General features: G+C 35.5%; 1 protein-coding gene across 1 annotated transcript in view; it reads left to right on the plus strand.

The window, feature by feature from the left end:
• LOC145666327 (bumetanide-sensitive sodium-(potassium)-chloride cotransporter-like) overlaps positions 1-12,442 on the plus strand; it is a 190,997-nt gene that overhangs the window by 126,522 nt on the left and 52,033 nt on the right. The window contains exons 13-14 of the mRNA XM_081733431.1: positions 296-471; positions 6,655-6,808. Coding sequence (XP_081589557.1) covers positions 296-471; positions 6,655-6,808 — 330 coding nt within the window. The remainder of the gene's footprint in view (positions 1-295; positions 472-6,654; positions 6,809-12,442) is intronic.

Raw genomic sequence — 12,442 nt, forward strand, 5'->3', positions numbered from 1 at the left:
AATTTGCAGCGAAACCACCTGAATTTTTAAGAGTGGGGAGACCGTAGAAGTAGAGGTTCTAACCTCATCTGTCACAAAAGAACATATAAATGAAGGTATGGGCTTTGGTTGTACGCTGTAAATTATTACAAATGTTCAGTGCATGGAATGAAAACTGCGCGATATTAAGGGATCTTATCATTTCATATAAAGCTTCACCTATCAGAATTTTATTATTTGGTTTTAGACATGTAGGCTAACATGTAAATTGATGCTTTAGTCGCTCTATTGATGGAAACTATTCATTTTCTTGCAGAATGGCGTTAGATAACAATTTAGGAGTTGCAATTTTGCGATGCAAGGAAGGACTGGATTATTCTAATGTAATTGCTGAAGATGAAGAAGATAGCAACATTCCTGCGACTGTAAACAGATCCTCTTCAGAAAACGGATCGCACACTGACCTCTCAAGAGTGGAATCAGGAGTAAGCAGTAAGTGAATGTTTTTTTTTTTTACTTGACCTAAGTGAAGTACCATCTTCATCATAAGTATTCAGATAACCAATGATATCAGAGAGTTGCTTGGGAAAATCCTCCCTCCCCTGGATCAAATCAACAAGGGTTATAACTGGTGATGGGCAATGGGAATATTCCTAGTGGGAAGGAAAATAAAAAAAAATGGGAATATTCCGGCTTTTCCCTGGCATATAAATTCCCGGGAGGGAATTTGTTTTCATTTCTTTACTTTATTTTCCAAATTATAAGAACCATATCACTAATTACTTTATTTTCATTTATTCTCATTTACTTCTGTTTTAAATAATTTGAAGCTTAAAAAATTGAAATTCGTTGACTAATTTATATAACTAATTAATAATATGATTTTTAAAGTTCCATTTCCATTTGCATTAGAAAGTAGCAAAGTATTAATTTACAAATGATGAAAAGGAACCAGTTTGTAAAATAATGTAGAAATTATGTATAAATAAAGGGTGAAGTACTATCAATACACCCCGAACCACCGTTAGTAATAGATGTCGGTCTGTCTGCTGTTTCTGACTTGAATTTCTGAATAGGAACTCGGACTTCTCTTACATGTGAATTAACGCATGAAGTTTCGAGAAATGAGTAGTAAGAAAGGTCGTGTGTGGCAATGTTACGTGCAAACTTCTAAAGATAAGTCCGTATCTTGCAAATTTTTTGTGGACATAAATATGTATGCACAAATGTTGATAAAATGGTGAGACATGTGTTTTCTGGTAGTTATCCAATAATTTGTTTATAACATTTAAAAAAATTATATGTTTATAATATCAGTAATAGGGTCAAGTTTAGAAAATCCACTTACATATATATTTAAACTGTTTAGCGGTGTAAAAGTATGCGGACTTACTATACCAAGTGTTTTGAAAAAAAACTCTCTAAATATACTCTGTATGCGTACTTTCTAACTATAATAAAATATTAATAAAGTAACAATACCGTTCAGAATATACATTTTAAAGAATCTTCTGGAGACAAAAGTAATAAATATACTGTGATAAAAAAAAGAATTTAATTTTGAAATCGTAATATAGTAATAAAATGCAAGTTTCTTTGTTTATACATAAATTACCGGCATATTCCCATTTTTGGGATTCTTCCGTGGGAATATTCCAGAAAAATATTTTCCCGGGAACTTGTCCATCATTAGTTAGCCTATAACTATATAGTTTGCATTATCTGTGCATGGGGCAAACATGTGAATTATTTTTTTGTTTATAAGTGACGTCAGGCATATGGCAGGGTTGCCAGAGGTACTGGTTTTGCCTGAGCACTTCTTGCATATGAAGTCTTTCAAAAAATTCAAAAGGATATATTGAAATGTATTGTGGTGTATCTGTGGCAATAAATGTTTCAAAGTCACTGGGTCTTTTTTGTGTTCTTCGCCATAGGTAAACTACTTTACTTTCTGCGCATGCCTCGTAGAATCTAAGATTCTGATCCTACGTTTTACCTGTTATTACTGACAAACATACATACAGATCTTGATATTATTTTAAATTTCAACAATAAAATCAGCAAATTTCATTCCATTGAGATATTATGTATTAAGAGATATGAAATGTATAGTAAAGATAAGAATGTATTTTCTAAAGTTTTCTAAGTTTTTTTTCAAAAATATTAAACTCTCAACAAATACGTTTCATTAACTGCTCAGACGTAAATTTTCATGGACCACGGATTTTAAATACGGTAAAAACCTATTATATTGCTGGTGGTATGGATATGATTTACACCCGCGTTATAACGTTACAACGATATAGTTAATTAGTAATATTGGGCCTTATACATAGTCGTTCTGACGCGTGATTAGTGTCATATTAAAGAGTTCGAGTAATATATGTTTTCTGCAGTAGTCAGGTCTTTAGTATGACGCTAATCACATCTCAATACGATTCTGCGTAAGGCCCATTATGATTAGTATATGGTAATTAAAACAGATTTTCTCAATTTTATTAACATAACTACTACTATACTCTAATGCAGAGGAGCACTCAGGGGACGTCCAGCAGGTCTAGATCCACCCCCCCAAACATTTTGTAACTCGAGATAAATTTGTACACTTTCTTAATAAAACAATACTTTTTTTTTTTTTTTTTTTTTTTAGCAGAGAAATACTTCATATGGACTACAAATTTGAGCTTTCTGATCATCTGTACTATTTTTTTTCTGATAAAAACATTCCAATTTTATCATTTTTCGTGAGAACATAGGTGTCAGTGCTTAAAAATTACTTTTTACGGCTGCAGAATAACACCCGTTTGATATTACATAAATTTACCGCCTTATGCAGAGTCGTTTTGACGTAAGATTAGCGTCATACTAAAAGCTTGACTACTGCAGAAAACATATGTTAGTCGAATTCTTTAGTATGGCACTAATCACGCGTCAGAACGTCTCTGCATAAGGCCCATAGTGTCTTGTATTCTTGGACTCCCACCCTAAACCTGGAATCCCTCGTAATAAAAATTTCTAGGCGTGCGTGCCTGCTGTAATGAAATTGGAAATGAGTGTCCTATAGTTACGTTTTAAGGCTTAAAAAAGAAGCTCAATTTTTTCGAGGGCTAACTAAGATGACAGTGAATTCTTTTGCAAAAAGTATTGGACATTCAAAATAAACAGCATACATTAAACAAGTTCAAAGTTTCGTTACACTTTGGGACGTGTTTGTACCGCCGATATGACAGATTCCGCGATGTTTTGAGGAGCGAAGCAACGGGTTTCTTATACTTAATACGACCCATGCTTTGTGCAACTCCCTGCTAATGTTTCTACTACTACTACTACTACTACTACTACTACTACTACTAACACTAGTACTAGTACTATTAGTATTACTATACTATTACAACTACTAATATTATTACTACTACTACTATCATTCTGCTGCCTTTGATTTTTGAAAGAGTGTTCGACTCTTGGAAATGCACGTCAAACGACACTAGTTTGCTCTCGTGTACCATAGTACTTGATATACAGTATTTATATTAAATACCCTATAATACTATAATTTATATACTGTAGTTAATAAGGATATGATTGTAAATAACTTATTTTATATAATGTATTATACGCACAAATCATGCATCGAAGTGTATATGTATTTGCGACTACGCTTGTATGTTGATCTTTTGTCCTCCTCCTAGAAAAGTCCTACGGATGTCCCTGAATACCAGAGTTGGCGTGGGTCAATGAAAACTTGACCCACGACCCACTGACCCACCACTCACCACCCACCGTGACCCACTCTGACCCACCACCCACCGTGACCCACTGTGACCCACCATGACCCACCACCCACCGTGACCCACTCTGACCCACCACCCACCATGACCCACTCTGACCCACCACCCACGGTGACCCATTCTGACCCACAACCCACCATGAACCACTCTCATCCACTTTGACCTACTCTGACTCACCAAAATCCATCGTCATCAACTCTGAACACGATCCACGGCCTCTTCTAAACTGACTAAAGAGTTTACACTTGTAATAAAACAAGACTGTGAAATTGTCATTAATCGGAGTTTGAATTTCTAGTCAATCGCTCAAGCACCACTCTGTTACAATAACAGTGGATCTGACCTTTACGATATAAAATGGTAAAGTGTTTGTCAGTGAGGAAAGTGAAAAAAATCGAGGGGGGGGGAATTAGTGTGCGCCTAAAATATACTTGCACTAAGAGAGTATTCTTGCAAGTGTTAATTTCTGAACGCATTCCACAAAAAACTTCTATTCGCAGGAAAATACCCCTGTACAATATGGAAAAGGTTATGGTTTCACAGTTCACAGTATTTTTCTCACAAAAGACTTGAAAAATCAGTTTTTCATAGGGTATAAAGGTGCTCGGTTACCCTCTGTGAGAGCATCTTCATAAAGTATGCTCATAATTGTAATTTGTGTAATCACTAAAACACCATGTTAAATTTAAGTTACAAATATGCATAATTGCAATTATTATGAATATTTATTCAAAGTAGTTTACCTAAAGGAAAGAAAAGACTTACTAAAAATTAGGTACAAAGTTGAATAACACAAATAAGCCATTAGTAATACAAGTATACATTTTCCGTAACACGTAATTTCCCACTTTAAAACAAATCTGAAATCGGGTTTATTTCCTGTTGGTAACTTTTTGGCGGTAAATCATCCGCAGTGGAATGATGTCCATCCTTCAGCCAAGAAATAACTAGCTCGTCTACTTTGAGCTTGTCTAGCGGTGGGCGATTAACCTTGATGAGCAACAAGTTAGACAATGTTTGAACACTTAGTGTATTTCTAATACTAGTCATCTGTAAATTCATAAGGGGAAATTTCCGTTCGAACTCTGTCGTGGAAATTGGTAATATTTCTACCCGATTTCTGCAAATTCTCATCGACAATCTACTTGTTAGACTTAAGTCTGATAACGATTTTTCTTGGTTAGGTTTGAAATACTCAGCAAGAAGTATCATCTCTCTATCACCATACAACATCTTTTCCATATCGACAATGTCAGTTGGTAATGTCGACCCATGTAGAACAGAAACTTCATCTACCACGCCTTTGATAGGGAATTTTGTGAATAAATTATCAATTAAAGCCTAATAAACTGATGATTTCTTATTTGTTAATAAATTTAATTTTTGTAATTACACATGAATGTTTGATACTATTACCAAGTTCCCTCCCCCGTCTAGAAAGCGAAAGGGAACGAGGTTCCTGGAAAGTGTTCAGAGTTGAATGGGAATTTCCCTCCTTCTTCAACTTCAATTACCACACTGCTGTTTGCCATGTGTTAAATTACGATGAATTTCAATTAAATTATAATAGTATAATTATTTCCTTGTTGAATTATCAATACTTTTCAGTGGAAAAAAGGATGAAATTTCAAAGTTCCAAATCAAAGTAAGTAGACCAACGTAAAGGGAGAAAAAGTGTAAAATTTTCCATACAATTATGCGTACAATCCAAACTTCAAATTTCCGTGTAATTAAGCTTACAGTACAAATTTTATGCCTATTTTTCTCACAACTTTATGGGTTGATTGCCCTATGCTGTAAGCGCTCCAAATAATAAACATAAGCTTCAGCAATTATTATAGCAGAAAGCAATGGATATATGAAGCCACGCACTGTATTTTTTGTTTCTGATTTTTTTCTTAAATAACATCGATCGTTTTCGATCATTTCTACAAACCAACTCACTACCAATTTTCCATATATAGAAGGTGACCCCCCCCCACATAAAGGAGAATTTAAAAAAATGCTAGGACACATTCTGTTTATTTTCAATAAAGAGTTAATACACTGAATTTCATCTCCGTAAGTTTAACGGCTTGCGAGATACTCATTTTTTTCGCAAAAATTCGGATCCTCACTACCTCCTCAGGATATTATGCATTATAATAAAAGCAATATAACATCCCAATTTGGATTAAGGCCAAACTATATACCAAAAGTAATTTCATTTGACTTTGCAATTTGACCGTGATGATCAGGTACACAGTTACATTCAATTTTTTTTATATAATAATTTATATATTACAGTGGTTCAAAAATGTATTTTTTCCAGTAGTTAGCTCTAAAAACTCACAGGTCTTGAAAGCCAAGTAGTAGTGTAAATCCTATTGCTATTATTACTATTGAAAATATCAATATCCAAAAGTGCCTGAAGTTCTTTTTTCACTTGGTTAAATATACTCACCTCAGAAACAAGTGGAAAAGAAAGGGAAATGAAGGTCTTGAAAGTAAAACGGAGACAAATTTACCAGTGAGCAGAGAGGGTCGGTAGATCATACTGAGTCGGTGGGTCGCAGTGGGTCACGGTGGTGGTGGGTCGCAGTGGGTCATGGTGGGTGGTGGGTCGCAGTGGGTCACGGTGTAGTGGGTCACAGTGGGTCACATGCTGTTGACCCACGACCTACTGACCCACCCAGAAAACTTGACCCACTTGACCCACTGACCCACCGACCCACTGATCCACTCCATCTCTGCTGACTACTACTACTACTACTAATAATAATAAATCTCCAGTTGTGTTGTATAATAGTAAATTAGAGTACAAACAAACTTTACTAATAGCTAATATCTTTACTAATAGCAAAAGTTTAAGAGTGATGGTTCCATAATTGCATTATTTTTGTTTCAGTAAGTTCCGAAAGCAGTGAGTCGCAAACTCCTCAACCACAGGACTCAAAAATTAAGGCAACGTCAGACATTGTTGTGTTGTCAAAGGAAAACAAAGATGGCAGCACAGTCTTAAAGTTTAAAAAGAAGAAAGAAGCTGATATCCCAGTTTACAAGTAAACTGTTTTAATTATATTTTTAATGATCGTGTTTTAAAGTATTTTTGGACAACTTTCTAGGTTATTTGCATCAAATTTAGGTTCAGTGCACACTGCAGAGGGTTCTCACTTTTAGCTCCTTTTTTTCATTTTTTTCTTTTTGTTATGGCCATACTGTGAAATCTCAAAGCAAACGGATGATTAACTCAAGCAAAAGGCTGTGGATGAAAGATTGGTAGAATGAGAGTGTGGAACAAAACGGGAGAACACGAAGGAAATTAACCACAAATTAACCACCAATTAACTAACCCCTGATCTAATAAGCCATGACGAAAATATGACTATTTTTAAGTTATAAATATGCATTCAAATGACACCATCATGAGAATGTGCAATAACTTTTTTGCTCCTTTTCTCTTCAAAAACGTAACATTTTTAAGACGATTTGTTTAATTTTCCATTAGAACTTCGAAAAAAATGATTTGTGTTTGAATATATTGTCTTCTTTATTAGACAGTTCTATCCAATACAACTCAATTCACAGAACAGTAAAAAAAAAATCTCTTACTGCCTTAGAAAATGTTCCTAAAAAGGAAAACTGCATCATGCACCCTACACGGTGGCGTAACTAACTGGAGCGCGGTGCGGGAGGCCCACGGCAGAAGGAAGCCAATTTAAGTTTCGTAATTCCTCTTTGTAACTTTTTATATAACTTCACACTTTTTCCTCAATGTCTAAAACGCACACTACTTCAGCCTTAGAAGAAAAGGAAGTTGTGAAGGAACTGTAGACTGTAAAATCTACCCAAAACATTTATCACCTCTGTGCTGCAACAACCTGAACGGACAGTAATAAATGAAAATATTGTGTGAAATTTCAACTTAAAATGAATTAGCTAAAGTTTTATTCTTAAAAGATAACTGTCACTGCTAGTAGTGTTCCGTATTTATTTAGACCCCAACTCTTTTATAACTGTACCTCACTTTTCCTGTGACGAGAGCAGCTCCTAAGTGAGCATTCAGTGAATTAAACGCCATTAAAACCTATATTCATAGCACATTGGTGCAGATGACGTTGAGTTCTTTGGCAATCTTCAACACTGAAAACGAAAAAAAAAAAAAAAAAGCCACACTGGTATTGAAAAAGTAGTCAACGAATTCCTCTTCGAAAAACGTCACATACACAGTTGTTTTTCAGATGGTAATTTATAGGTATACTTACGTTGGTTGAAATCCCTCCATAGTTAGGGGCTAGACATTGAAACCATCCCCAATAAGGGAGGAAGGTGACATGTAAAAGTAGTCAAATACGAACGATATTAGTGTCAAATTCATAGTTTTCGGGTTCACAAAGATGAATAGGGACACTGTTGATGATGGTTAAGTACAAGTTAAGTCTTGGTTGGCATGGAGGTCAGAGTGGGAGGGTGACAGGCAAACATAATTGAAAATGTTCTATATTTGTGTCGAATGCATAGTTTTCGGGATCACTGACATAAATAGTGCCATTCCAGATGTGGTATATGTCCCAGGTCGGACTCATTGGCATGAGGGTCAGAGGGGGGAACCAATGAAGATTTCCGAACAGTTCCTTTGGCATGAGTTTCAATACACTGGGAGTGAAAAGTGGTAATGCATAAATACTGGTGTCACATCCGGACCTGTCAGAGATATGATTTCTGGGAAATTGTCGTTGCATTAACTCCTGATCATGAGCTAAAATCGTCATTGCTTTGCAGGGGCATAGACAGGGATTTATTTCAGGAACAGAAAGCTTTTTGAGGAGCCCATAAGGACATACTGTACTAAAATATCTAACATCATCTCTAAAAATAGGTAAAATTTACAGATAAGTAGTGATTCGGGGGGCAGGGGACTCTGGACCTCCAGAGCCTATATCCTGTGTATGTCCCTGCTGCTCTGAGTTACCATAAGCTTCTTTTCAAACATATAAGACATACCAGAATAAAATATAAGAAATGTAGAACATAATAAAATAGAAATAGAAAATATATGTAATTATACCTAAGAGGTAGAAAATAATTACAAACTAAAGTTGAAGGATAAGATTTTTAAACAATCATACTTGAAAGGAAAATATATTTATAAAGCCATTTTTCACTTATGCAGGGCTAAAAACAAGTGAGGAGCGCTCATCTGAAATGCCACTATTCATCTCTTCGAATCAGAAATCTATGAATTCGACACCAATATCTTTCATATTCTACTACTTTGTTACATGTCATCTCTTCTCCTCCTAGGAATGGTTTCAGTGTCTTACACGCCGCAGTAAATTGTTCAGATGGTAATTTACACTTATACTACTCGCTTGAATTTCCTCTCCTCCAGAAAAGTCCATGTTGCATCGTACGGTTTACTGTACTTTTTTTCTGAGTCAAACTTCCTAAATATATATAGGACAGTTACTATATATATATATATATATATATATATATATATATATATATATATATATATATATATATATATATATATATATATATATATTAGAGTAACAATGGAATTTTTTATTACCGTCCGACTGTCGTCGTTGTGCAAACATTCAGCATGATATGACGTAGGGAAATGCATTACATTAAGGTAGTAGGATTTAATATCAAAGTTGAACCATCGCAAGTTAAAGAAAAGCATGTAATAACAAATATCATATTTGAATATAATTTCGTCTTAAACTAGCTGCGACTACATTTACTTCAAAATTGAATTTCTGGAATGCAAAGTATGAGCTAGTGCTCTAAAATGAATCGGGTCAGTCGGATCACCTCGGGTCGGGTTACCTGGTCGGGTCACTCGGATCGGGTTATCGGGTAGGGTTAGTCGGGACGGGTTTTCGGGTCGGGACAGTCGGGTCAGTTCACTTTGGTCAACTAAGTTTAGGTTGAGCTTAAACTCGGCTGGAGTCGAAAGCTGCTGTTTTTCACTAGCTGCCTAATTAAAAATAGCAATTTTCAATTGATTTGATAGAAGCCATAAATCTATTTTGAACACTTGCAGCTAGTGTTTTTATGGTAAATGATTATTTCTGTGCTTTTGTGTACTTTAATTTTTAAATGTGGAAGATTGATTTTACCAATCGACTGTAATATTAATATCTACGCCAATATGGAGTCTGGATTTAGAACAAAACTAGAAGTTGTTTAAGTAAGGCCAAAAGAAAGATTGGATATGGACGACCAAGCCCAAGCAGGGCTGCGGTAATCTCTGGTGCATGGTGTCCATGGTTCGATCCCAGCTTGTGCTAAATAGGCTTTGTGGTGGAGAAATGCCGCGTGTTTTCTCGGGGTTCTACTGTTTCCTCCCACTTTCTTCATTCCACCATTTCATTCATTTCTCATGGTCACCATATTCCCTAGCCTCGGTGCAGAATCGAGGGACCTTAAACTGAATATTTCATTTTATTTCACCAAGCCCAAGAACATCGATACAAGAATAAGATAAAGATCGGATATGCAAGACGAACTGCATAGTAATCCTGCTCTTGGCCTTATTTTGGTGATCACCAAGTAGCATAGTAGTGATGAGCATATTTTCTTGCTTTCCGTATAGTATGAAATACCATAATCAAAATCACACTTGGTCTTCATTTGTACCGATGAGGCGAGCATTCTTGGCTCTTGTATAGCATGAAAAACCACTAAGACTACGAATTGCAGGACCAAGACTTGACTGTGCAAGACAAAGAATAAGATGCAGTATTGATGACCAAGACCCAGAGTGCGAATTGTTTGAATATCATTTGTTGAGCTGAAAGTGATGAAATAAAATTAGTACTTTATAATTAATTATCATACGGCATTTTTAAATTTTAAATTACAAAATTCATATTATGTATCTTCTTGCTTGTAACTATATATACTGTAAAATATGTTGTAATTACCGAGAAAAAAATCAAAGTGGCGCGGGTCCCGGAATCATAAGAACCTATTTTGAAATGAAAGTTGAAGGGTTGGAAAAAATGACAGGTGTTCTCCCGTTTCCTCAACCCTTATCATTGTAGTTAAACGATTTCCTTTTCTCTACACCAAGAGACTCTTGCTACTGCCTTCCGAGAAGACCTATTGCCTTCCGAGCAGGTGGGAACACTGACCTCGAAGAAAAATTTCGTCACATAGAACTAAAGCAAGAAAAAAAATTTCTCCCACGTCGGACATTGGTATGAGTTATAAAAAGAAATAACCAAACCTCAAAAGTGTCAATTCCCCGTTTAATCTAGCTAGTGGTTAACGTGTAAGACTTCAGTACACGTGGTCCAGGTTTAATTCCCAGTGGGAGTGCATTTTGGTGATCACCCAGTGTCGTGACATAGTGCTCTCAAAGGGTCGGGTTGACCCGACCCGACTTGTGTTTGTGCTTTTCACTACAACTAAAACCATTTATTTACAAAAACTCTTGTTTAAAAGTTTTCAGACTGATGATGGCTTTAAAATAATTTTGAAAATAGAATGAGCATTTACCAAAATGGCGGCTACAGCACACTTCCAACTTTTAATGGCTTTAAGTATGCCTTGTCTTTCACTAAATCTTAATGCGTCTATTTGCAAATGTCCCATTCTTGTATGTTTTCTTCTGGTTACAAGTTCATACGAAGTTTTCATATTGTGTCGGCCATTTTCCAATATGGCAGCTTTAGCATACCTGTAATTCTTTCCAACTTTTAGTATGATTTTCACTCTAACAAAACGCATCTATAAAGTAAGTTCCATGCTCATAAGTATTTTTTAAAACTAATCGCAACTTTAAAACCATTACTTATCTTGTGGCGGCCATTTTCCAGTATGGCGGTCGTAGCACACTTGCGATTCTTGGGGACTTTTAGTATATTTTTCAGTGCAACTTAATACATGTATTTACAAAGTCCCATGCTTATAAGGATTTTTTCAACTAATTTTCATATTATGACTGGACTAATAAAGTCGAGACTTGTCTGAAGAGGTTGGTACTGTTAGGAACGACATTACTACTTTAAAAATAGGCTTCGAGTCAAATATCTGAAGTTAAATGGAACGTTGCTAAGGAAAATACAACTACTAATTTGAATATTAGTAGTTGAGACAAACTTAGCGAGTGTAGAATCTAATATTGAAACAGTCGAGTCTGACTTAGGTGTCAATGCATATGAAAATTAAAACTTTCGAAGAACAGGTTCCAAGTATACAACAGGCAATAATAAATCTGTAAACAAACTATCGTGGAAACTGATGTGGACAACAAACTAAATGTCGCAGTAGATAATGTTAAAATTTTAGAATCTCAAACTCAAGCTAAGTTTATAGTGGTTGAAGGTAGAATTTCGTGCTTAGAGACAGTGACGGATTTACGTATAAACTAAACAAGGTGTACCATAGGGCCTCACTCTCTTGGGGGGCCCAAAAATTAAAGGAAAAGAGAACTGAATATACAATTACAAAATATACTATAAGATAATAATATAACAATAAAACCTACGTACAGCAACAATAATTTGTCTTCTATAGACTCCTATGATATAGAAGTAATGGGGCCTCCTGATAGCATGGTCTCAGAAATATGACTCGTTTGCTCATTTCTTTATATAGGGTACCTATGTTCTGCATAGACTGGTTGCACCTGATGGACATACAAAGGGCCTCGTTACCTTCAATAACTCAGGGCT

Source organism: Thermobia domestica, chromosome 12, assembly GCF_964235325.1.
Source record: "Thermobia domestica chromosome 12, izTheDome1.hap1.1, whole genome shotgun sequence".
Lineage (NCBI taxonomy): Eukaryota > Metazoa > Arthropoda > Insecta > Zygentoma > Lepismatidae > Thermobia > Thermobia domestica.